The sequence below is a fragment of the Fonsecaea multimorphosa genome (genome assembly GCF_000836435.1).
Source record: "Fonsecaea multimorphosa CBS 102226 unplaced genomic scaffold supercont1.4, whole genome shotgun sequence".
Classification (NCBI taxonomy): Eukaryota; Fungi; Ascomycota; class Eurotiomycetes; order Chaetothyriales; family Herpotrichiellaceae; genus Fonsecaea; species Fonsecaea multimorphosa.
Window position 1 is genome coordinate 1,094,577 of NW_015971638.1, and position 24,784 is coordinate 1,119,360.

General features: G+C 53.0%; 11 protein-coding genes across 11 annotated transcripts; 7 read left to right on the forward strand and 4 right to left on the reverse strand.

Annotated features, from left to right (window-relative positions):
• Positions 1-491: 491 nt before the first annotated feature.
• Positions 492-1,364, forward strand: Z520_03049 (uncharacterized protein; the record flags this gene model as incomplete). The annotated part of the gene is made up of 1 exon (XM_016773562.1): positions 492-1,364. One exon carries the CDS (start codon positions 492-494, stop codon positions 1,362-1,364), a length of 873 nt encoding a protein of 290 aa, XP_016635619.1.
• A 588-nt stretch (positions 1,365-1,952) lies between these two features.
• On the reverse strand, positions 1,953-2,873 carry Z520_03050 (uncharacterized protein; the record flags this gene model as incomplete). Its single annotated transcript, XM_016773563.1, has 1 exon — positions 1,953-2,873. One exon carries the CDS (start codon positions 2,871-2,873, stop codon positions 1,953-1,955), a length of 921 nt encoding a protein of 306 aa, XP_016635620.1.
• A 1,622-nt stretch (positions 2,874-4,495) lies between these two features.
• Z520_03051 (uncharacterized protein) lies at positions 4,496-6,046 on the reverse strand (the record flags this gene model as incomplete). The annotated part of the gene is made up of 1 exon (XM_016773564.1): positions 4,496-6,046. One exon carries the CDS (start codon positions 6,044-6,046, stop codon positions 4,496-4,498), a length of 1,551 nt encoding a protein of 516 aa, XP_016635621.1.
• Positions 6,047-7,823: 1,777 nt separating this feature from the next.
• Positions 7,824-8,108, forward strand: Z520_03052 (uncharacterized protein; the record flags this gene model as incomplete). Its single annotated transcript, XM_016773565.1, has 2 exons — positions 7,824-7,837; positions 7,907-8,108. The coding sequence occupies 2 exons, from the start codon at positions 7,824-7,826 to the stop codon at positions 8,106-8,108; spliced, it is 216 nt and encodes a 71-aa protein (XP_016635622.1).
• Positions 8,109-8,393: 285 nt separating this feature from the next.
• Positions 8,394-9,748, reverse strand: Z520_03053 (uncharacterized protein; the record flags this gene model as incomplete). Its single annotated transcript, XM_016773566.1, has 3 exons — positions 8,394-8,663; positions 8,715-9,079; positions 9,127-9,748. The coding sequence occupies 3 exons, from the start codon at positions 9,746-9,748 to the stop codon at positions 8,394-8,396; spliced, it is 1,257 nt and encodes a 418-aa protein (XP_016635623.1).
• A 1,281-nt stretch (positions 9,749-11,029) lies between these two features.
• Positions 11,030-12,370, forward strand: Z520_03054 (uncharacterized protein; the record flags this gene model as incomplete). Its single annotated transcript, XM_016773567.1, has 1 exon — positions 11,030-12,370. One exon carries the CDS (start codon positions 11,030-11,032, stop codon positions 12,368-12,370), a length of 1,341 nt encoding a protein of 446 aa, XP_016635624.1.
• A 758-nt stretch (positions 12,371-13,128) lies between these two features.
• On the reverse strand, positions 13,129-14,310 carry Z520_03055 (uncharacterized protein; the record flags this gene model as incomplete). Its single annotated transcript, XM_016773568.1, has 3 exons — positions 13,129-13,181; positions 13,228-14,110; positions 14,164-14,310. The coding sequence occupies 3 exons, from the start codon at positions 14,308-14,310 to the stop codon at positions 13,129-13,131; spliced, it is 1,083 nt and encodes a 360-aa protein (XP_016635625.1).
• Positions 14,311-14,634: 324 nt separating this feature from the next.
• On the forward strand, positions 14,635-15,416 carry Z520_03056 (uncharacterized protein; the record flags this gene model as incomplete). The annotated part of the gene is made up of 5 exons (XM_016773569.1): positions 14,635-14,672; positions 14,727-14,735; positions 14,783-15,002; positions 15,053-15,244; positions 15,297-15,416. The coding sequence occupies 5 exons, from the start codon at positions 14,635-14,637 to the stop codon at positions 15,414-15,416; spliced, it is 579 nt and encodes a 192-aa protein (XP_016635626.1).
• A 1,387-nt stretch (positions 15,417-16,803) lies between these two features.
• Positions 16,804-19,168, forward strand: Z520_03057 (uncharacterized protein; the record flags this gene model as incomplete). Its single annotated transcript, XM_016773570.1, has 4 exons — positions 16,804-17,304; positions 17,360-17,493; positions 17,556-17,874; positions 17,927-19,168. The coding sequence occupies 4 exons, from the start codon at positions 16,804-16,806 to the stop codon at positions 19,166-19,168; spliced, it is 2,196 nt and encodes a 731-aa protein (XP_016635627.1).
• Positions 19,169-19,737: 569 nt separating this feature from the next.
• Positions 19,738-21,675, forward strand: Z520_03058 (uncharacterized protein; the record flags this gene model as incomplete). Its single annotated transcript, XM_016773571.1, has 5 exons — positions 19,738-19,831; positions 19,883-20,120; positions 20,174-20,238; positions 20,323-20,529; positions 20,582-21,675. 5 exons carry the CDS (start codon positions 19,738-19,740, stop codon positions 21,673-21,675), a joined length of 1,698 nt encoding a protein of 565 aa, XP_016635628.1.
• An 840-nt stretch (positions 21,676-22,515) lies between these two features.
• Z520_03059 (uncharacterized protein) lies at positions 22,516-24,741 on the forward strand (the record flags this gene model as incomplete). Its single annotated transcript, XM_016773572.1, has 4 exons — positions 22,516-22,523; positions 22,578-22,722; positions 22,782-24,389; positions 24,463-24,741. 4 exons carry the CDS (start codon positions 22,516-22,518, stop codon positions 24,739-24,741), a joined length of 2,040 nt encoding a protein of 679 aa, XP_016635629.1.
• Positions 24,742-24,784: the final 43 nt, after the last annotated feature.

A 24,784-nucleotide genomic window follows, 5' to 3' on the forward strand; every position in this document is an offset into this window, starting at 1 on the left:
ATGCAAGCAACGCTGTGCAATGCTGAACTTCAGTCAGAGCTCGGATATCGGCTGAGCTAGGCTGTATTCAAGGCCATGATCGCTCTCGCTCTACGGATGAACGTCCCTTGGTAGGAGCGACAAAGGACATGTGGGGTAAGAGTGAAGTCGGCCCATATGCATGCCCATTTTGCTCCGTACAGATAAGATCTGCGCGCATTGAACCCAATCGTCCGGCTTTCTGGGCTGTGGCTTGGCTGCAACGTGGTCTGCAAGGCCTTCCAACTCGGCACGGCACGACATGGTCCTTTCTCTGGTATTCATTCAATGCTCAGTATGTAGGAGCAGACGCGGCCTATACGGGATACCTTGACGTCAATGGTGCCGGGGATACCTACTTGAGAAGCCCGCACATGCAAGAACATTCAAATACCCCGTGAAAGCATCTCTGGTGGCTGGCCATAGACCTTTTTGATATATCATGAGCCATTGAGTACACAACCCTTGCAGCCATGCCTGAGCTGACAGACCGCGACCGGAAATTCCAACTATACTTCGCCCTCCTGGCGCCGCAATATGCCCACTTGACCTCGAACACAACCTACGACCTCCTGCTGCAAGCCTTCAACGGGCCTCTCCGATCACGTCTCAGCAACCCGCTCACCTCGTCTGACCCTGTGACTGTGCACGATAACGCTTCAGGCCCGGGCACCGCGACCTCGGCCTTACTCGCCTTCTGCCAAAGCGCCGACCTGCCGGTACCGACCGTCCATGCCACGGATTACACCGAAGCCATGATCGAGGCCCTGCAGCGCGAGATCTCCGCTCGAGGCTGGGAAGGACCCAAAGTCACCGCTCGCGTGGCCGACTCTCAAGCTCTGGACTTTGGAGACGACACCTTCGACCTCGGGATCGTCAACTTCAGCATCGCAAACTTCGACAACGCCGAGATGGCGATGCGGGAACTGTACCGCACGCTCAAGCCCGGTGTTGGGACCGCGATAGTCGCCAACTGGGAGACGTTCGGCTTCGCCACCGTCCTCAACGCGGCCATGAAGAAGGTCAGACCGAGCATCCCGGGCCCCTTGCCTGCGGCGGGCCAGGAGTTCATGCAGGAGGACGTCCTCGTCAAGACGCTGGTGAGTGCTGGCTTCGAGAAGCACAAGATCCTCGTCTACCAGACGGAGATTGTGGTGGGTGACGCTGAGAGGTTGGCCGGCATGAGGGACTTCATGACCGGACCGTATCTTGGGCCAGTCGCTTCGACACTGTCAGAAGAAGAGAAGAAGGAGTGGCCTGCTGCTGTGGCCAAGTCGATTGAGGAGGCCAAAGCCGCCGATGGGGGTGTGCTTTGTAAGGCGTGGGTGCTTGCTGCGTCGAAGTAGTACCTTGTAGTCATGCTGGGGAAGCGAAACAGTATATCAGGAGGAGGTGGGGAAGAATGTACTCGTATGTTCCTAGGTATTTGGGGGCCTATACATACACTTAGGCAGTTCCATACCTAGGCTGTATGTAATACGGTAAAGTTGACTGAACAAACCCGACCAAAGAAGCTCACCCTCACGTCGTCGGCGGCATTAGTGTTCTCACCGAGATTAAAACAAGAAACGGCTCGTTCATTGACAATGTGAAGGAGCGGAAGACAGTCAGGCATCGGACGATATCATTTGATCTCATTCCATCTGGTCTTGTCCCGTCTCGTCCAAGACAATTCTCCACAGCGCCCAGGGCACAGAGAGCATCGCCATCGACACATATACGCTTGGAATGAAAAGAACGAAAGACCCAAAAAATGGAATATATAAACAGCCAGACTCGGATGTATCCTCCACCAGCTCAAGGCCCGAGCCCTAGATGTTGAAAAACTCCTTGACTAATGGTTGAGACGCCCCATCTCAAGCTCAAAACTCCAGGCTCCCCAACTTCTCCATCCCTTTTTTTCAACTAGGTACGTCAGGTAAGCAACCCCTAGTCTAGCACCCCTTCCTCGACGCACCCTTCTTGACGCCCTTGCCGACACGGTCCAAAAACGTCCACGCGGCGCGATCGTCCTCGAAGGCGATATACCCGTCGAAGTGCCTGGTGGGGGTGTTTTTCAGGATCTTGGTGACGACCTCGTCGACGGCCAGCGCGTCGGCGATGTTGCTGATGCTCTCGCACTCCGCCACGTCGCCGTTGTCGTCGCACGTTGTGGTGGTGGTACGCATCTCGATCTCCGGCGGCACGGGCAGGACGCGGATCCCGCTGCCGGCCGTGCGAGGCAGGCGCATCAGCTCGCATACCTTGGGGCAGACGATGTTGGATTGCGGGACTAACAGGACGAGTTGGGTCGAGGGCGTCTGGAGGAGTGTGGAGATGGTCGTGTAGGTCTGCGGGTAGATTATCGAGGCCACGGTCGGGCAGGAGAGGAGGTAGGTTCGTACCTCTAAGGTACTGCTGTTGTTGTTGTTGTTGCTGCGGCTGCGGTGGTGGTGTTTGCTGGAGCTCTTGTGGTGGTGATGATGATGATGTTGAGATCGCGATTTCGTGCTCGACATCGAGTATTGGCGGTCGTCGGCTTGGTCTGCCTGCAGTCCAGACATCACGGTCTCGGTATTGGCGGCGCTTTGATGCTTGGATTTGTGCTCCGCTCGTGCGGCTTTCCGCGTGGTCGACTTCGCGTCCGAGACGGGGCAGCAGTTCTGGACGGCGGGAAGTGCGCATTTCCCGGTCGGGTAGGCAAAGTCCCAGCACGAGACGCCTAGGGTTTCCATGTGCGACTCGAGATCGGCAATGTTCACAGTCGTCGTCGACGATGTTGTCTGCTTGGCCACCATTTCCGTCTGCTCTTTCGTCGACGAGGCCTTGCCTAGACTGAAGCTGGGCTGTCTGAAGCCTTGCGTGCTGAAATGCATAGGGAGTAGAAGTCCGACTCCAAAATGGTATCCTGTCTCTAGGATATGCTCGTGTAAGGGGGCAAAAGACCACTGTACGTCTTATGACGGCTTGATAGGTAGGTGGTAGGTGGCACTGGGCTCTGCCTACAAACCGAGACGTTGGACCTCCTGACCGGATAGCCTCGTGTTAGTGAACGAGCAGATCTGCTTGGATGCGCCTGTCGCTGGCAGATGATCAAGTCCAAGACGATGTCGCTGATAACTAATGCTGATCGTGAGCGTATGATCGATGAGGGCAGGGCCAAGTCAACCCCCAAAACCTTTCAGCCATGGGAGGAAGATATAGAGCACTTCATGGCTACACGGATGCGGCCCGAGAGAGGTATATTAAAGAGCCGTGATAGCATCCGTTTCCTGCCAGGGAAAGGAGTCAGAACTTCTCAAACCGGTTTGAGGCAGGGCACCGTCGAGAGCCATATACTTGTACAGAAGACGTCCTGACAAAGGTCGCATGACCCCTGCTACAATTGGACGGGCGCCGAGGGTTGCACTCAGGCTTTCCCTGTCCTTCTTAGGCGACCCTGACCTGAGGTAAGAGCACCAAAAGGAGCGGGAAGGATGAGCAAATCATCCTCCATACTTTGGCTTTTCCACCCATGAGCGATTTTCGTCGGTCAGTATCCCTTGCCATTCTGGAAGGCCGATGAAAGGGGAAAGGAGAGGTAGAGCAGCCGGCGAGAGGTCCGGGATCAGCTCTAGGAGCATGGTTGAGAATGCGATGTCAATCACTAGAACAAAAAAAAGCGTACCCCACATCCGGATAGCCGTTTGACATATGGACCACTTCAGCTGCTATACGAATAGGCTGGTGGTGCCGAAAACGCGAGGCCGAGCTGGTGGCTGCGGCTGAAGGTTCATGGATATTTTCCGACCAAGCCACTTAAGTCAGGGCAAAGCTGGGGATGAGGTGAGCGTAGTGAGCGCGATAGGGCGCCCCAGAATAGCTGACCCAGGGTTCTCCAGATGGACAATTCAGCAAGTACGTCTCCAGGCAGACCGATTTGGGCAGCCGTCGCGAGACAAAAGAGTGAAAGGGAAAGGGGGATGGCTGGTATATGCAGAGCTTCAAACTGCGGGTGGTCCAACAAAACAGAATATCCCTCACGCATCTCGGATGGTAGTCGCGCGAGCCGTAGCACGGGCCCATCCGAGATCGACAAGTGCAGCCAGGAGGCGACTTTTGCGCCCGCCGTGGTTTCCGGGCGTTTCTCGGTGCCAGGGTCCGATCCTACTCGACTTACGAGTAGCGAGGACTGTCCGACTGAGGATGGATTTGAATGCGAAAACGCAGGGAGACCAATTTTTGCTTGCTCTTGGCCATACTCTCTGGGTGGAAAGTATTCAGTGTTGCGAATTTCCTCTCCCTGCTCTTGTGAGACAGAGGTATACGAAGCGAAATTTATATACTATAAGGATTTGTATGTGCAGAGTGTCCATTATTTCAGAGGTGTGGTAGGGGACGAGGGGAACTGCCTTAGCAACGGCATAACTAGCTTCATTTCCGCCATGGTACGAGGTAAATGCTTCTGCTCACCTCATGTCGGTCCACGTGGGGAATGCCGATGAGCTCCTCCCGTAGTTCAATTGGTAGGCAAGGTAACCTTGAAGACCAAAACTTGATTGTCAAGATTGAATCCACTTTCGTCTGCGTACGGCAACAACCCGCCGTTCATAAATCCATTCTGGGTGATGAAGTCATTGTCACTTAAGCTGAATATGAAATACTCGCCGTCAGACTTGGTGTATCCATCCTTGCAGGTAGCACTGGAAGGGTTGACAGGGACTGTGGCTATTGACTCCCATTTCTCATTCAGAAGGCTGGCGTCTTGTAGACCACCATTGTGTAGCCCGAAACGGTTGAGCTGAGAGTTGACATTGTAGTCGAGCCATGAGCAATAGGTAGCAGGTATGATGGCCGAAGCGAGAACACCGTTCACGGAAGCCGCAGAACAAGTTGTGCAGTCGTATGTGTTTCCGGCCAGATTGGTAGCTTTGGAGATGTCAAAGACGTCGATGTGGCGGTATCGGGATAGTGAGTTGGATTGGCCATGACCACGGCCAGAGTCACGGGCGAGAACAAGGAATTGAGTCGGGCTGATGTAGTGGATCTCAGATTGGGCAGCAACCAAAGTGTTGTTGCTGAAGAGCGGGAGTGGAACCATATATTCTGCCTTGTAGATTGGATTAGACGGATCACTCACATCGTATTCGAGAAACCGACTAAGTCGTCGTGTTGATGAATTGTCGCCACCCTCTTGAGCCAACGCCGACTGCATCAGCGCGTAGAGAGTTTTCTTATCGGGCGAAGAGGTCAGACCCTCGAGGCCTTGGTTATTGGACCGTCCGGTGTCAGGATTCGCGGGGATCGTCTCGAAGTCAGGGTTATAACGAGGTGGGCTATCAGCGTTGAAAGACTCGGTACCGTTTCTCTCTGGAATGATTGCCGATGGAGGTCGGATAGCCCCTGTCATTTTACCACTATGGTCGAAATGGTAGATGTAAGGTCCGTATTCATCAGAAACCCAAAAGCCGTCAGGGCTGAGGACGAGCCCTTCAGTGTCTCCAACAACACGGTGACCTCCCGTACCATTACCGCCAAAGCCGTCACCCGTATAAGTCGCGGCTGGAAGCTCGGGAAAGCCAGGAAATGTGAGGTAGGGGGGTCTGAGATCGGCATCGAGACCAGTCAGTGGTGTTCCGGCAGGATCTGTGAAACGGATGGTGTCGAGGTACTGCAAGTGAACGTTTGGCGAGCTTGGGTTCGCGGCTGTGGCATTGTAGTTGGGCTTGAAGGTGACCTGGAACTTGTGGACTCGAGGTTGATAATTCAATGTACCTTCCGTGTTCCATCCACGGTCGGGTAGAGTCCACAGAATGCCAGTGTAGGTCCCGTTGCTGTCGACTTTCCACGAGTGTTGGTCGATGGCGGCGCTACTGCCGAAACCTCCTGCAGTATCGCCAAACTTGTCGCGCGAATCCGACGGCGTGAATCCGTAACCAGCGAGAGCCTGGTAGACATAAGTGTGACCATTGCAGGTGGTGGAGTTGACAGTGGGGCTAGCTCGTCGAGCAGGAGACGCCCACGCAAGGCTGGCAGCGAGTGCAGAGATAAGCAGTGTTTTCATGGCCATTGTGATTGGTTTCGTCAGCAGTTGCAAGCTATCACTGGGGCTATTATTGGTTATCTGAGCAAACGGGAGGGAAGGCCGTACAGTAAGCTCAGCGAAACGAACGACGTGGCAAACCTGGAAGCTTTGGAAATGCAAATGCAGGAACGATTGACACGACATTTGCACGGCTTTTTAACAGATACAGCAACGGTTGGCCATGAAGTGACAGCTCCGAGGCATGCTGCACGTGTATAGATGAATCTGCTTGATTCGTGCGAGCCATAGCGACCTGCCAAAAGAAAAGCGTGCAGATCTCAGTGGGAAAAGGTGATGATGGAACGAGCCAAGCAAGCACTAAACGGAAGGTACATATAGCGAGTATTAATTAGAAGCAGTGGCAGGCCAGAAGTGTGCCACCTTGAATTCCACTCACTGGTTGGGGAGTCACTGGACGAGGTATTAGTCCGTGTTTGTCGACCAAGAAGGTAAGCCGAGGAAAAGTATTCAGAGCAGACAAGGGCTAGCTGTATAGAAGTTAGTGTGCTTCATTAAATGGGGAGTTAGGTATTTGCGCTTCATACTCAAAGCAGATATAGCCATGAATAAAGTTAGCTAGCTCGCTAGGAAGTTCTCCATTTGCCCAGGTGACTGCTTGTTAAACCACTTCTCTGAAAACCTATAGGGCATCGCTCTCTAGCCTCATTCGGTGTCACCATTGTTGCAGCCTGAAAGTCTCTTCTGGGTGCTTGGTAGGTACTCGGTGTTGTTGTTGGTCGAGGAAGAATAGTCTATATCACCCAGAGTTGCCGTAGATCCAAGTTGAGGGGAAAACACGATGCCAGCTGGCACCTGTTACCTACCTGTAGGTAGCTAAGTATGTACGGAGGCGCGCACCAAAAGGATTGAGTTAGCGTTAACACGCTAACTCAAATGACGAAGCTCCGCATTGTGACAGCCAAGTTCTGAGAGCTTATAGGGGCTAGTGCCTATCTCTCCCCTAGAGGGAGTGGCTAATAGGTGCTAGCTTAAGCTATCTAATAGGGGGAGGTACGCCTAAGGAATAGAGCTCCGATATCTCTGGGGGCTGTTGTGAGGGGCAACGAGGATAAAGTCCATCGTCTTTTGATTAGCTGTCATTCACTCACGTGAATAATCGACGCTAACTCAATACTTTTGGTGCGCGCCTCCGTACCTAGGTAGGTATTTGGCTCGACAGTGCATGAGAATTTTTGGTCAGCCGTGGGAGTGCGGGGAGTTCGTCGGCCGATTGTTTGTTGAAGAGCAGATGCCGTGATCACTGAGGTGGAGACCATGGCAAAGCCTGATCGAGATCAGATTGACATGTCAAAGCAACGGTCGATGGGCGGAAGCTGTGGCAGTGCTTGATTTCGCCCTTGTATGCCTGAGCAATAAGGAGGCTTTGATGGGAAAGGCCGGAAAGGGAATGGTTGATGGGTTTTGCCAAGGCCGCCGCTCCAGGCACAGTCACGTGGACTGCCTGTCCATACTTCTGATTGGTTGGAAGACGTCATTGGCGTTGCTGGGATCTCGACATGACGTAGTTGCATATGCTTTCTCGATCGTGGGGTGCAAGACACGCAGATCGAGGAGTTGGCAGCTGATCGTCACTGTGCCTTCACTGAGAGCCTCTTGTGGTCTATATAAACTGAGAGTCCCTCGGGTTGGAAATCTTTTCCTTCTCATCATCAGCAAATACCTGGTAACCTCGCAAACGAAAGACCATCAAAACTTACAAAACATATCTCAACACTACAACCATCAGTTGTTCATCGCCGCAATGGATACCATCAAGTACGTGACCCCCTTCATCTCCTCTTGACCTTACACTCGTCGTTGCATCTACTGACAGTTCACTCTCAGGAACACCGTCAACTACGTCACGGAGTCCATCTCCGGCACCAGCGCCACTGCTTCCAAGGAGGCCAACAAGAACGTTGCCAAAGACAACAACGCCGACATCACCACTCGTGCCCAGGCAGCCGGTGATGCCCTCTCAGACAAGCTTGATGAGCAGAAGCACGACCGCAAGGCCGATGTCCACAAAGAGGCAGCCAAGCACTAGATTTCTCGCCAACAAGAGAATATGATGAGATATGAAACAATTGGAGCTAAGAGGGAAAGCAATATGAACGTCGAGATACCCCAAACGGCCCCGAAATGAGGCATGAATGAGCTTGCCGACATGCAATAGACTCAAATAGTCTCAATCGACGAAATCTACCACGAGCTTGAAACCTTGTCCTGCGATAAAGCGTAGACCGAAATAGTGTTGCTGATGCGTTTTGGAAGGCTTTGGCCATCTTTTTCAATAAACAAAGGTTCTCGTTGATCACTCTGTGATTCATGCCTACACATGATCAGCGTCGGAACCCTCTAGCGCAGCAGCTGTCAACGTCCTCATCCGTTCGCGCTCCAAGGGATGAATGTTTTCAAGCGCAGCATCAACATCCCTGGCCCGATTCTCCAGGGCTACTGTCGTACCACTCTCCGACAAGTAGCTTGGTGGACGATATCCGACAGTCTGATGTACCTGGTTCAGCGCCTCCTCATACGTAGGCGTCAAAGGTGTGGGCGGGATTTGGACTTCCTTCCAATGGACTAAGTCCGGGTTCAGCCTCTGCCAAACAGCGTCAGTAATCCGTGTTATTCACTCCTTTCGGATGCTTACCATGCTTGTTCGCGTATTACCATACACAGGTGGTGGAACTCGAATTGGAGCTGCATTTTCCACATCTGGACTGAAGCCGGTGTCCGTGGACATGTGTATCTGGATGGGCTTTTCAAGAATCAGGTCTTCAGTCCGCCCGTTTTGTCTCTCTCTTCTATCACGACGGCCTCCAGTTTGTCCTGCCAAATGCCGGCGTCGGGTTCCGTGCGCTGTCCGATGTCTCGACCTCCGCGGTCGTCGCATGAGCATGCACATGCGAAGGAGTTGATGGATGAAGATCCCAGTCAAGGTCAAGATCAGAAGGATGGAGAGGACATGGAACATGGTATTTCTGCCCACACTCGTGGTAGTCCCGAGGACCAAATCTGTATGTGTCAGTCATATCTTTGTAGCATTGTGGTGGCCAACTCACAAATGACTACCGCGACCAACAAAGTGACACCAAATGCGAAGCTGATTCTTGCCTTTGCGTTGACATCTGGGTCACGATATGACTTCCTCGAGAAAATGCCGTATTTTGTCTTTCTTCTTTTTGAGGAACGACTGCTGCCGCTCGTACTGCTGCCGTTTCGATATGACCGCATGGCTTGACGTTCGGAAGGGGTCGGCTCATCGTCCATATTCCGGGCAAGTGGTATCGGTTCGATTGACTCAACGACAGACGGCTGATCCCGCAGGCTACCTGCGTACATGTCTGACTGCTCGTCCTCATCATCTCGTCGAACTGACAGAGGTGGAGCTTCCACAGCCCCGGAAGGCGCACTCTCTATGACTGAACGTGTTGAAGTCCTCGACCTTGTGCTGGCGGGCAATGCACCACGCGCGAACATATCGTTTCGGGCAGAGCGACGGGACGTGGCCAGGAACAGGGGCACCACGAAAGTCTTTGCGGCGGGGTTTGGTGAAGCAGCAGCACTATTTGAGCTCTGGTTTGACCTCCATAGACGCGACATGCTGCTCACAGTGCTCGTCCCCATATCCGCCGACGCAGAGCCGAGGGTGGGTTGGGGTGGTAGAACGTGTCTTTCCTCCATTGCTAAGAATCCGTGCTCCGGTCTTGGTCTTTTTCTGGCTGCTCAGAGCAGATTACCCTTCGAACAGTGGACGTGAAAAGGTCGACATGAGAGACAGCAACGGAGAAGAAATGCAGTGAACTTTACCGTCGTGGGATACTGCGTGACAAAAAGGGAAGAAGCACAACATCAGAGTGAATACACGTGCCGCGTCCGGGCTTGAGTCTCAGAAACAGGACCATCCTTTTGACCAGTGGTCGCCACAAGAGAACACCCCCATTGTGGGCGATGTGCTTTCTTACAATAGTGCAAGGAGCGAAGAATTGGCGGTGGAATGTTGATGAGAGTGAAACATTGACACCCTTCGGACCGCGGGAGACAGACGGTTTGACAGGCTGTCATTCTTGTTCCCATTGAGCGGGAGATGAGTTACGCATATGGCGAACTGGTCGACCGCGATGTCGCTGAGAGGTGCTGGAGGGAAAAGCAGGTCGACAGGATGGTTCGAAAGAGGACGCGTTCTGAAACGCCATGTGGGCGTGTCACACCGCAGGGCCACCAGGAGGTGCCAGTGGGGCACGGACTCTGGAGTTTCCCTGGCCTGCCTGGTAAAGCCCTTTAGGGGTGCGCCCACGAGCCTTGAGTGCCCCTCACCGGCCACAGAGGGGTCCCCTACCAGTCGAGGTATCCCCAAGTACAATAGGCGAACTAAATGACACCTGGGCCTCACCAGCCATGGCGCTCAGGGACTCCAGGGACGACTGGGGGCCTTGAAAGCTGCACAGCCACCCCGAAACAATCACACCTCGCGTTATGACGTTGCCAACTCTCTTCCTAGCACCAGAGTATCCAGCCCTCCGCCAATAAATGGCTATCACTGCGAGGTCTCGGTACCAGAAGCTTTTCCCTCGAATCGGCTCGCCTGTGCCGAGCTGCAATGCTTAATGGACAACGACGCATCAGACTAGAGTCTGATAGGAAATCTCCGCGATTTCGCGAGGGGAAGTCGCCAGAAGGCCTGAATTTGGAGTATTCCTCGAGACACGACACTGCCTCGCGCATTGACTTCGGGATGCGCTTCGTGCCTTTTTTCTCAATTAGGTAACATACCTGTAGGTTTCTAGCATCCAGCATCTCTCCAGCACAATTCGAAAAATTATATAACGAAGAGCAGTATGCGGTCTCTAAATGCTCGCATGTCAAGCTGAACTCTCCTACAATTTGCTAAGCAACAATATCCTCAACCATATCCGCAGAGGCACCCGACCTAGACACTTCGCAAATCTTTGAACAAGACCCAACATGTTCCCCATCAAACTATTAGCAAGAGGCGTCACCGGCGCATATGGCATTGCGCGTGAGGCAATGGCTGACCACGACGCCAAAAAGACCGCAGCGGCTCAGAGCCATCTGCAAGTTCCCTCCCCAACCAAGGAGGAAGCCGAGCTTTCAGACACCTCATCAGTCGAGTCATCCGACGGCGAGGAAGCAGCCCAAGAACTCGACGAAGTGCAGCAGTCACTTCTGCCAAAATACAAAGACATTCAATTTGACAATGCACACAACGTCGATGAAGTGTTGGATGCCTTCATGAAGGTACACCCGCCTCCCACGTATTCGCCAGTCGCTGGCAAACTCGAAATGCCCGTCATCCTGCCCCAGCGTCGGCCGAATAGCAAGGAACGAGGCTTCGTTCGCGCCTACGCGCCTATTCTTCAGACTTGTGGAGTCGAGCAGGCCGAGTTTCTCGACTTCTTAAAGGGATTCCAAAAAGCGATCCAGCTGCATCCACTTTTCCATGCTTTCAATCTGGCGTGCGCAGGAGCAGTCCTTGCCACCGACATCGCAGTTGGCCCCATGTTTTTCGTCCACATCGGTGCCATGGTAGTCCACACGAGCGTCGAGGTGTCCAGGAGACAATACGTGAAATATGAGTCGAACAAATATCTCGACAAGATGAACGAGACCTTTTTCAAGCCCCGCGGTCTGTATGCCTTGGTCATGGCATATAAACCCGAGTCAGACGATTTGGTCCAAAATGTGGACATGAATACCCACGTGGTAACCTCGATCGCGACCAGGGACTCTGGCCGTGGCAGTCGATTTGCCAACGCGGCAGGTCACGCAAGGGAGATCGAGATACCCGAGTCCGCCCCTCTCATCTTCCCAGAGCTGGACGCTTTACCGGAGAGCGAGAAAGTGAACGCATTCAAGCGCAGCGGCAAGAGACTCGGCGACTATTTCGACCGCCGGGCTCAAATCAAGTTTGAGAAGGCGAATCCGGGTTCCAAACTCAACGTGTACCAGGAGAGGCAATTTGCGTCGCGCTTCAGCGATCCCAACCATCCAGCCAACAGCGGCAGCTTGGTTGCCTTGCTGAGCGGCGGCAAAATCGACACAACTGAAGCAGATCGAGCAAAGGCTGAGAGAAGGGCACGCAAACGCCAGTACAAGGACGCAAGACGTGTTGCAAGGGGCCGCGAACCGCGCTATGATGCCAGCGGGATGAACAAGAGAGCTCCGAAAGGGGGAATCAAAGGCTTGATGAAGTCGGATGTGCTGTATCTTATGATCGTGAATTACCCCAGCGAGGCGGAGTTGAAGGAAGCGGCTCAGGCTATGACCAACTTACAGGTGAAGTAGTATTGGGTGGACATTTAAGGAGTTTCCGGAAAGGGTTCCATGGTTTGCTAGTTATAGCGAAATTTTGTAGTCTTATCCTACGTGCCGAATATTAGTGCCATCCCTGGTGAAACCGGAGAGAGGCATATTTGTATAGTGACCTGATTCCTCACCGCATTCGTCTGAAGCTTGTCCCAGCTCCTTGTCCCAGCCCTGCCACGCCGAAGACTCTAAAGGCAGGGACACGGAATGAAAGGCTCACCAGGTAAAGTCGCAGGTGGAGAAGTTCGGAAGTCAATTTGATGAATGTGAAGCTTCCTGATGAAGGCGTTGGTGTTGCATTGACTCAATGTCTCCTCGTCTTTATGATCGACGTGATTTGTCGTTCCTTTCCTAAACAACTGGGAAAGGTCTTCAGAAGACCTGTTGTTGGTGTCTAGGCAATCTGGAAGACAATTTGCATTTGGAAGTCGTTGACAAGAGATTGTTTGGAATTTCCAGGTGCAGGTGAGCACCTATATCAGCTGCGATACCACGATGGTGTGCGGGTTTCGCTGGGTTTCACCTCCAAAAATCACAAATGCATCGTTGGGGGCGACTGCTCGAGTATAACAGGGACTGGACGTCAAGTCCGGCTCCTCAGCCCTCGCCCCGTTATTGTTAGTGGATCAGAACTAGCATTGTAATTGAGCGACCCCAATCCTACAATGGAAGGACGATTGGTCATGCGTATGATACAATGTTAGGAGGCATTTCTGTTTGGCGACCCTGCGAAGCCGTCACCTTCCTAACTCACCGAGAATGAGATTGCGATCTGTTGAGCCAGAAACAACTGGATGGGTCAGCAATATCCGGTACGCCACATAAGGGGAACTCACTGATTGGTTCTTCGGTGGGCGAGAACCGTACGTCGTTGACCGTTCCTTTATGCCCAGGAAGCTTATAAAGCAATTTTGCTGATCCAGTGTCCCAGATCACTACCGTCCGATCACCTGCCCCAGCACAGATTTTGTCTCCTTTTGGATTCCAGCTTGCTCGTATCAGGTTCTTTTCAAAGCCCGAAGGAGCTCCATCGTAAGTCTGTACGGCCCGGTCGACTGGAGCAAATGGCCTAATATCCCAGGTCCGCACCGTCGAGTCGTGCGAATTCGAAAGTAATGTTTGCGAGTCGGGTGACACTTCCAGCGAGGTGATGGTGTCTTGATGCCCATTCAGGGTGTAGGTAACCTCCATTTTGCGAGCATCCCAGACCTTGATATCGTTGTCAATACCACCCGAGTAGATCTCATGGCCCTGCTCGGCCATAGCCACAGCTGTAATGGGGAAGTCTGTTTCGATGTAGTCAACCGCCGCTTTCTGACGAGGATCCCATATCCCGATGCAGCCGTCATCGCTACCACTGATTAGGAGATCTTGACCACGTCTGCTCAAGTCCAAGCAATTTATTACCTCCTCGTGGCCGACGTGCTTGCGCACCCTCAAGCCTGTCTCGAGGTCCCAGCTCGCGATGGTCATGTCGGCAGAAGCGGAGTATATCGTTCTGGAATCGCGGGACCATTGCAAGTCCAATACAGCACCCTTGTGGCCAGTCATGATTCCGTAGTTTTCACAATGTCCATATGTATTCCAAAGCATTATTGATCGGTCCATGGAGCCGGAGGCGATGTGTTGACCAGTGGGATCGAATCTGGTTGCGAAAACCTCCCCCGAGTGACCTGTGAGTTCCATGATGGGAGCCGTCAGCCCACTGGTGCGAAGAGCCTATTGGAGATTTGTTAGCGGATCAATGTAACACGTCCATCCTTGAGACATACAGAGGGTACGAGAGTGCCATTTTGGTCTTTCGCACCAACAGTCAGAGCCTGGTTGTCGTTCAGATCTGAACTGGATTTTTGTCTCTTGACCAATGCCTGTGGCTGGCTAAAGCTGTCAGAAGCCTGTCGCTTTATGGACGGCATCATGTTGACGAGGCGAGTGGGAATGCAGAGGAGGGTGAGAGACCAGCATAGGACACAATGAAATATGGATTGCGACCCTAGTCACCCAAACCACCTGAAGTTCTAGAAACTTTTTGGGTCGGTGGCCGGAATATCAGTTTATCCGCAAGCCAAAAGTCTTGGCGTGCAGGGTGCCATCTCGCCATCTACACCTCTCGGATGGAGCGATATCAACGCGATCGACGTTAAGCTGACGGGTCTCTTATATCTCGGATAGTGTTTCCTCGACGCAAGGCCGAGCTGTGGTGAAATGTTCATACGACGGTACAATTCTAATCCCTGATCTGCATGGCGTCGAGCCAAAAAGCCGCCCGCGTTGGCGAAGAGTAAGCGTTCATCAGCACGTCATGTAGTTCACTTACTGACTGTGGTTTCCTCAGGATTTGGAAGTGAGTACTCTCCAATATCAATAGCGAGGATGTCTTACAATTATCAGGACACGGGTGGACAAAGTCAATGCTGAGCTTGTCACCCTCACATATGGGACCATCGTGGCGCAATTATGTACAGACTACGATTTTGATTACAGCCAGGTCAACCAGCAATTAGACAAAATGGGGTACAATATCGGCATGCGACTCATTGAAGACTTCCTTGCAAAATCCAATACTGGCCGTTGTGGGAATTTCAGGGACACGGCTGAGATGATCGCCAAGGTAAGGCCGTTTACTCCGGCATCCAGAATAGCCTTCTAACCTTAGAAAAGGTTGGTTTCAAGATCTTTCTGAACATTACGCCTACCGTCACGAACTGGACTGCCGACAACAAGCAATTCTCTTTGCTGTTCGACGAAAACCCTTTGGCAGACTTTGTAGAGCTTCCGGACGATGGGCGGGCCCAAGATGAGTTGTGGTTCTCCAACATCCTCTGTGGTGTTCTACGTGGAGCATTGGAAATGGTACCAGCGAGCATGATTCGGTCGTTTGAAAGCGGTTCTAACAGTGTTTTAGGTCCAGATGTCCGTCGAGGCACGTTTTGTCAGTGACATGCTTCGAGGCAACGACGTGACGGAGATGCGTGTCACACTGATTCGATACATTGAGGACGAGATGCCTCCTGACGATGAATAGATGCACCAGACTGTTCTACGGAGCCAGAATATCTGCAAACAAAGCTGAAAAGGATTGACTGCATAAAGCGTAATGGCAGAGGAGCCCTTGCTGCACCCATCGGCTGGGACGTCACGTGGCCCAAGCCCCTTTTCTTGAATGGCTAAGGGGCCACTTTATCTGCCCATCTACCGAGTACTTTATGATAGCCGGGAAAGGATTCAATATTACCCCTGAGGCAGTTTCAGCAACTGCAATGAGGGCGCAGGGGTTGATTCTGGGAAGATACTGGGCGATGCAGCGATCGAACGTTTGATGCGGCAAAAATGACCTGTGTTGCTGCCCCGTTGACCGCCTTCAGCCGGGCGTGGAATTTTTTGAAATGTTTGCTGCATAGAGTCGTGTCGAGGTGGAAGAAAGCGATCGAGGTGAGGTTGCGGTGCCCGGCCAAGCACCCCACCATTGGTAGCCCCATTTTGGGCAAGGCGTGCTGCAATCTTCGCAGGACGGGTCCGTAGGGCTGACGCAGAACGCACTGTGAGTGGCCAGGGCGTGGTCAGAGTCATCAATCATAGGCGGCCTTTTTGCCTGCAAGTGCCGTCCCGGCCTCTCGTGAGTCGCTGCTCGCCCCCCCTACCCTCTCAGTGCCTCTCGATCTTCTCGCCTGCGCCCTGACAGCAAAGCTCAGCAATCACCAGCCCGTTCTCCAATCTACTTGGGCTCTGGGCTGTCCTGCACCGTGCAGCCTAACCCACCCACCGCCGAAACCTCAGCCGGCACCGAGCACTGAGCACTCTCTATACCAAAAACCAACCTCATCTTTCTCGTTGCCTTTTCGCCTCGCCCATACCCACCACTCACCACTACCACCTACTAAAGCACCCAGTGACTATCACCTTCCTAATTTCCCATCCGGTCACCTTTTACTTCTCATCTTTTACTCTTCCCTCATCTCTCCTGATCCATCAGGACTGCTATCAGCTTGGTTTAGGACCTACATTACCGCATTTCTTACTCCCCTGCAGCCCCAAACTTGCTTGCGCTCCCAGGTTTCTTAGCCACCCCATCCCATAATTTGTGGCGGTCGCGTTTCGTCTGAGGCTCTCGCTGTTCGACCTCTATTCATCGCAGCCACGACATCCTTCGATTATCATCAGCCAACATCGCACCTTTGCCCGATCCTCTCCTGCAGAAAATGAGGCTTTTCTCCATTCTCTGAAGTCGCTGTCGGTTTGCGCGACCGACTCTCTCCGCACGCCCATTACGAACAACTCGAACAATCACGTTGCGACCCACACCGACCTGACACACTCCCACGATTGAGGTCCTTTCCTATTCCACGCGCCCTCAATCTCGTCCTTCGAGCCCTCCCCGCTTCCTTGAATAGACTCGAATGTCGATGGCTACCATGAATATGGCTGGCATGAATCCAGCGGCCATGGCGCCAGGCGGGCCCGTTGGTGGTGGAATGATCATGATGAACAACGGCAGCCCGGCTACACAAGTCAACATGGCCAGCTCTCCAGAACAACTCAAGGCTCAATTAAACACCTACATCTACGAGTATTTCCTCAAGCTCGGCCACTATGACCTTGCCCGAAGCCTGCTGCGCGAGGAAAAATTCGAAATCCGTACGAAGCCGCCGGTCAAGCAAAGTCCCGGTCGGCGTAAAGACGCGGAAGTGAATGGTGTTGATGGAGATGCCATGGATACCGATGTCAAAGACGATATTCCCGAGGACCTTCCTCGCCCCATGCATGTCGGCGATGCCCCCTCGCCCGGCATTGGCTTTTTGTTTGAATGGTTTAGCATCTTTTCGGACCTGTTCACCGCACATCGTTCAAGCAAGATGCAGGGTGGCCAAGGTGGAAATATGGGACCTGCCGCTCAATACTTGATGCAACATCAGGTACGATCCTGTCGCAAGGCGCTGTTCGTCATAGTTGACTGACTTCTTCCTGCAGAACATGCAACGCATGAGGGAAAACCAGCAAAACCAGAACCTCGCTCGGCCTGGCATGATGGCCGCAAACCGATTTGCCATGCAGGCTAATCTGCGCAACAACGTCGTGAACGGGAACAACATGTCGGCCAAGTAGTGAGTGCACAACCCTCTGATGTCTTCCTCTGGACCTCCCGTTAGCTGACACATATGACCAGTACTCCTCAACAAATCTCGCAGCAATTCAAACACGTGCAAATGCTTCAGCAGCAACAGCAGCAACAGATGCAGCGTGAACAGGGCGACGTGGATATGAACGGTCGCGCCTCGTCGCCGGCGGAGGGCGAGAATGGTGGGTCGCCGTCCAAGAGACCACGACTCGAAGGTCAACAATTCAACGGTGGCATGATGCCTAATGTGCGGCCAGGAATGCCCAACGTGGCACCTCAAAACATGATGATCCAGAATGCTTTCCAACCCAACATGAACCAACCTCAGTTCCGGCAAAATGGGGCTATGCCACAGAAACCCATGCAGGTAAGTAAATCGCAACTCCCCATGGGGTCTATGGCTGACTGCCCGATAACAGGCTGGGATGGCTAATGGCATGATGAACATGACCAATGCCGGCTCACCCATTATGCAGAACATGAATCCTCAATTCGAACCCGGTATGCAGATGGAGATCTACAATCAGAGGCTGGCTGGCCAACAGTTGCAAGGCGGTCCTGGTGGAGGAACTGGAAACCATGCTCTTCAAGATTATCAAATGCAGTTGATGCTCCTTGAACAGCAGAACAAAAAGAGATTGATGATGGCCAGGCAGGAGCAAGACAACGCCGTCAACAGAGACGGTGGCCCAGGCGGACCCATGGTTGGTATGCAACCCGGTGGCATGTCGCCTTCGGGCAGTCGGACAGGCACTTCCCCCAACCCGGTGGATCAGATGAAGCGCACGCCTCAGCTAGGAGGCTTACCTGGCTCGCCATCGGCAGGAGATCTGGCAGGAAGATCACCTGGCGCAATCAACTTCATGAATGGCATTCAGGGTACCGATTTTAACCCCAACATGTTTATGAAAGATAACCAAGGCATGGTACCCGGTGCTCCGAATATGAGACCTCCCACGGCCATGGAAATGCAGGCAAATATGGCCCGTCAACAACAAAATCGTATGGGTGGTCAATTTCAAGGTGGCCAGCCAATGGTGCAGCAACCATCTCAAGGAGGAGGGCCGCAACCGATGGGCACCCCTGGCCAACGGAATGAGATGCCTCCTCCTCAAGCTCCTGCAGGGAACAATGCTCAACGCAACCAGCCTGGGTCTCCGCAGAGCGGCAATGCCCCCCCGACCCCGTCGACAACTAACAAACCGAACCCCAAGAAGAAGGGTAAGGAGGAAGGAACCAAGAAACGCCCGGCCAAGAAGGGGTCGACGGCTGCAGCTGCGGCAGCTTCAGAGAATGAACCACCTGCGACGCCAACTCCTTCCACTCCGCTCACCCCGGTACACCCTCCAGGTTTCAACAATTCGGCTGGCAAGGGCGGCGCGGCTGGGATGCAGAATCCCAATCAAGCACCTCCACCGAACGCAGCCATGCCACCCAATCCACCACAAATGCACCAGCCCGATCTCTCACAGCAGAACGCTTTTACCGACTTCAATGCGGACCAGAATTTCAACTTGGATTTCAGCAGTTTGGAGAACAGCGATGTTTTGGAGAACTTTGACTTTGACAGTTTCCTAAACACGTCCAACGAGGACACATTCAACTTTGACAACGCCATGGGGATAGGAGGAGACTTTGGAGTTGACACAACCAACGAATAGTGGTTCGTTGGGGGCGATGCTCTGTATTAACTACTAACTAATGCTTTGGCGTTTTGACGATCTCTGGCAGCTCACGCATGGGTTGGTGGGTGTATGCACGAAAAGAGCTCCGGTTTTGGAAATACTTGCTCTGTGGATTACTATACCCGTTGCTCAGACGAAAATGATTTGACTTGCTTGGACATACCTTCACGGTTTGAGATGTAGTTGCATTGGTATATGGATGGACAGGTGCCTAATTCCAGTTTCGTTTTCCCATTCTTCACAATGCCCTTCTCGAGAGAGACACCGAGGTTGTATTTTCTTTTTGGGGAAGTTCTTTGAGACTCACAGCCAATCTTCTCTCTGCAGTTCACGCAGATGGCGACCTCTCGGATCAGAGACCAAAGGCTGGCACCTGCTGCTTCCCACCGCTTGCTCTTGCATTAACATGGCAGTGGACCACGGTGACAGCCACTACCCGCGAAGCTCGAAAGCTGTCCTTCAACCAGCATGCGCTATGTATGCCGCTCACACTCTGCTATCTCCCTTCGCTAAGTATGAACTAGAATTGCGCGTTCCATGTCGCGATGAGGTACCAGAATTGGGACGTGCTTCTCTTCCCTGGTGATTCAAGGACTCCCATCCAGGAATTCAATACAAAATGTTTTGTGTTGAGACAGAGTGAGTCCTGTTCGTCCGTTGGCGACAACGAAACACGCTAACAGGCTGCAGACTTGAGTTTGTCCTCAAACGAGGCCCTTGTCGAGAAATATCACAGCAACTTTGAGTCGATGACACTGATTCCAATCCTGAACTCCTTCATTGCGAGTCTCGAATGTGGAGCGGCGTTCCGAATCTCAATCCACAGCTGGGATAACCCTACTCCATCTCACCTCTTGCTCAGCTACAAGACTCCAGACGAAGCAGTTCTGTTTGAGGCACGAGTGTACATTAACGGAGTTCTCGTGGCGTAAGGAGGTCGTCAAGGGTCAATCCATCGTCCAGACTAACGGGATCACATAGTCAACGCACATTTGACGAGAATGTGTGGCCAGAGGTCATTGGTACGACACCAGCCTACTATAAAGGTGGACTTCTTTGACTAACAGCGTTGTAGGAGATCCAGGTTGTCCTTGGGTGTCCCTTGTACACGGCAAAGGCTAACTGCGCAGACCGCGATGCTCAATATCTTCGATTCCCTAAGTTCCACCGAGAAATCCTCCAGCAAGATGGATGGGAACCCAGCGAGTTCATGGGCCGAATCAGGGTCGTGATTGCAGAAGGGGTCATGAGAGACAACACTCCCCCTGCTGCTTCAGCCTCTAGGTTTGACCGCCTCCGAGATGTCGTTGCCTTCTCTTTTCAGCATGCCCCCCAAGGTATGTGGGAATTGCAGTTCCGCTCCCTTCCCGTCAAGCTGAGACATGTCAGACATCCTCGAGTACTCAGGGATTGCCTGGCCAAACCCAGAGATGTTCAAGAACTTTCCCAGCAAACCGTTACGACCTGTACCGATCGGCTCTCGAGTCTCCGGTATTTCCGGCCACGAAGCTCATTCGCACTCGCCACAACGGTTACCTCCAATAGCGTCACGAAATAAAAGACTGTCGACGCAGGAAAGCTTTCAGAAATTCTTGGATGCACAGAACCATTCAGAGCTCCAGCCCGGCTCGAGCAGCAAAGCACCCACCATTGAAGCCTTGAAGAGCCAGTCCATTGAGCGTCAAGCCTCGGGCAAGCTGGTGGCGCATGATGATGATCCTTTCATCTCCTCGCACCAGACTCCGACGGCAATACAGCAATGGCGGCTGCAATTGAGGTCCACTAGCCATGACATCTCCATGGCAGATTACACATCCAGCAAGACTGATCGCAGTGTCGTCAATACAGAGATGTCCGGGGTTAGCATTCCGCGAGCCAACTTCATGAAGCACATGAACGACGCGAACCTTGAGGAGATCGTACAAGCTTTGAGTCCCGCCCGTCAAGAAGAACTGTTCAAAGTTCTCAGCGCCTCACATAGCCCAGCTCCTGGCGTAGGCACTCGGCCACCGGCAAATACTCCTCAGATAACTGACGACTTCAACACTCCCAGAGTGATGCACTCTGGCGGCGCAAATGATGGCATCACGGCAAAGCTCTGGCAGGAACCACGGCAGCGACGCCGGACATGTTCGCTAGCTAGTTCCAGAAGCACTTCAGAGCCAGTGGCTCAGCTGAGCAAAGAGCAGACCAGCCCGCGACTACCCCGGGGACTGAACGCGCCTACAAGTGGAAAGAACCAGTTGTCACTCGCACCGAGATCGCTTTCACTCGGCATCAATCGCCAGAGATCGGGCTCGAATGGCTCAAAGCGTAAGCGGGGCTCGACTTCGCCAGGATTGGGTATGGGAAAGACGCAGGACACGATTCAGGTCGTGGTCTGTTCTTCGTCCTCATCGGCATCGGATGGGGGTCGAGACGAGCAGAGCGAAACAAAATCTGCCACTTCACCTGGGAAAACCGTTGCTGTTGTAGCAGAGTGAAGGCGCAGGAAAGAGCAAGTAGTTGTGATCGAAGCCGATATTGTTCAAAAGATATAAAATGGGTATCATGGCTTACACAAGCGACGACAACGAGGCTGAAGTCAAGAGCAGGCAGATCAGCGAGGCTTCTTTGAAGGGGATGGTACTCGACCTGGGTATAACCGATAGCGACAGTATGTTGAAAGCGCAGCGACGTTTGATCTGACTAGACGTATACGTAAAGAATAGCGTGAAATGGTCATCCGCTGCCGTGCAATCGGTATATTACACAATTCGGAGTATCACTCGGTCTATACTACTGAGCCCTGGGACTCGGCCCCGGTATCAGCGATAGTACCTAGGTAGCCTGTGACTAGAAGTATACATGACAATCACATTGCAATGGGTCCTCCGCTGCCGTGTGGGCGGCCCGTGTATACCTAGGTACATACCTAGGTACGTCGGTACGTACCTACTAACACTCGGTATATTCGGAGTATTCCAACAATCGGATGCTTCTACCCCACAAATTCCCAAGCCTGCAGCTCGCCCTGCAGACGGTGCGTCACACTTTCGACGCCCTGCCCCGCGATCAAAAAACTTTTGCCTCTTGCGCCCTGCGCAAAAGACTGACTCATATTCTCCGCATTCGAACTTCTGCGTTGAACTCTACAGCCACTCCCACTGTCATTCTGTCGGCTCTCAATCAGCTCTGGCGATCACCAGTGAGTCTCAACCCAAATCGTCGTTGCCGATACCCAGCAGAGCCACTCGTCTGCCTGCGCCATCGTTCGAGAAAACTCGATTGTCGAATCATTTGACCCTGACAAGCAGTATCGGACCGGGAGCTTTTCTTTAACCATGCCTATGTATGTTCAGCTAGCTGTCAGGCTCACAGGACCGGACTGACCTATCTATACCAGGCTGCGGGAGCCTTGGAAAAAGTATCGCAAGTTCAAGCCACTTGACTTGCCAAACCGACAATGGCCCTCACGGACCAACGACAAGCCCCCTCGGTGGCTGGCCACCGACTTGCGAGACGGAAATCAAAGTCTCGTCGATCCTATGGTGTGCAAGCTCCTCCCGAGCCTCCCAGGCACTGGTACAGAGACTAATGGTCGCTTCAGGACGGTGAACAAAAACTTCGCTTCTTCAAGATGCTCGTTGAGTTGGGCTACAAGGAAATCGAGGTCTCCTTCCCTTCCGCTTCGCAGACCGACTTCGATTTTACGAGATACTTGGTCGACACTCCCGGCGTGGTCCCTGACGACGTTTGGTTGCAAGTCCTGTCGCCCTGCCGCGAGGACTTCATCCGGCGGACTGTGGAGTCTTTAAGAGGAGCCAAAAAAGCCATTTTACATTTATACCTCGCCACCAGCGAATGCTTTCGCAGAATCGTCTTTGGCATGACTGAAGAAGAGACCCTTGCTCTGGCCGTCAAGTGCACCAAGTTTGCCCGGTCCATCACCAAGGACGACCCCAGCCACGCGGGAACAGAATGGCTGTACGAATTCTCCCCCGAGACCTTCTCTGATACATCGCCCGAGTTCGCAGTACGAGTTTGTGAGGCGGTAAAAGAGGCGTGGGGGCCCACCGAAGACAGCAAATTGATCTTTAATCTTCCAGCGACGGTGGAAATGGCCACGCCGAACGTATTTGCAGACCAGATCGAGTACTTCTGCACACACATGACCGAGCGCGAGAAATTTTGTGTCTCGGTGCATCCCCACAATGATCGAGGCTGTGCTGTGGCAGCAGCAGAACTAGCACAGATGGCGGGCGCTGAGAGAGTCGAGGGCACTCTGTTCGGCAATGGAGAGCGAACGGGGAATGTCGATCTGGTGACCTTGGCCCTTAACTTGTATACACAAGGTATCTGGCCCAATATCGACTTCAGTGACATCAACAAGGTCATCCGCGTGTGCGAAGAATCGACCAAAATACCAGTCAATGAGAGGTGGCCGTACGGTGGCCAGTTGGTCGTCTGTGCCTTCAGCGGCTCACACCAAGATGCCATCAAAAAGGGATTTCAAGTCAGGAGAAAGGAAGGTCGTGGGCCAGAGGATCCGTGGGAACTGCCCTACCTGCCGCTCGATCCTCAAGATATTGGACGTACATACGAAGCAGTCATCAGGGTCAATTCGCAGTCTGGCAAAGGGGGTGTTGCCTGGATCATCCAGCGCAGCCTCGAACTCGACCTGCCCCGCGGGTTGCAGGTCGCATTCAGCAAGATTGTGCAGAAAGAAGCCGATGCCAAGGGCCGAGAATTACTTCCTCGAGAAATCCAGGCTCTGTTCGAGGAGTCGTATCACCTCAAGAAGAATCCAAGATTTACGCTCATTGACTACAACATCACGGCTGTTCGGACTCCCTCACCGGCTCCTCAGATGAAAACTTCAGTCGGTCAGCCACCCCAGACCGCGGCGCCGGCTCAAAATACCTCGACAGCGAAACGACAGTTTGCAGGTATCATCGCCATTGACGGAGTGCAGCATCCGATTGTGGGGGTGGGCAACGGCGCCATTTCGTCCTTGGCCAACGCTTTGCATTCCTTGGGAATTGACCTTGACGTGGCGGATTACAAGGAACACGCCATTGGTGAGGGGAGAGAAGTGAAAGCTGCCACGTACATAGAGTGTACGGCGAGCAACTCGAACGAGAAAGTCTGGGGAGTGGGTATTCATGAGGATGTGGTCCAGGCGTCCTTGATCGCCTTGTTGAGTGCAGCAAGCTCGGTATGTTACCCCTGCTACAAAGGAAGCTCGTCTGGGGATCTGGAAATATGTAAGCTGACAGTTCATATTGCAGTTCTTGACATCGCGGGTTTCCACGCCAGTCCCCTTTAAACCCAAGCACCTCAGGCAGTTTTCTGAAGCGGAACTTGAGGCTTTAGAGCGTTTGAACCTGAGTGGTCCCGATAGCCCCAGCAGCCCGTTAAGGTCGTCCGTGACGGCAACGGAAGGAGGAGTTGCACCGTCGAAATTGAATATGGAGACGAATCCGAACAGCGTTGAGGCGAAAAAGATCAACATTGACTTGCTGGAACAGAAGGCTCAGTCTATCAATGGGCACGTGGAAAAGTCCTAGGAGGCTAGACATTCGGGACCCGGCCGTTCTCCTGAAGGCACAA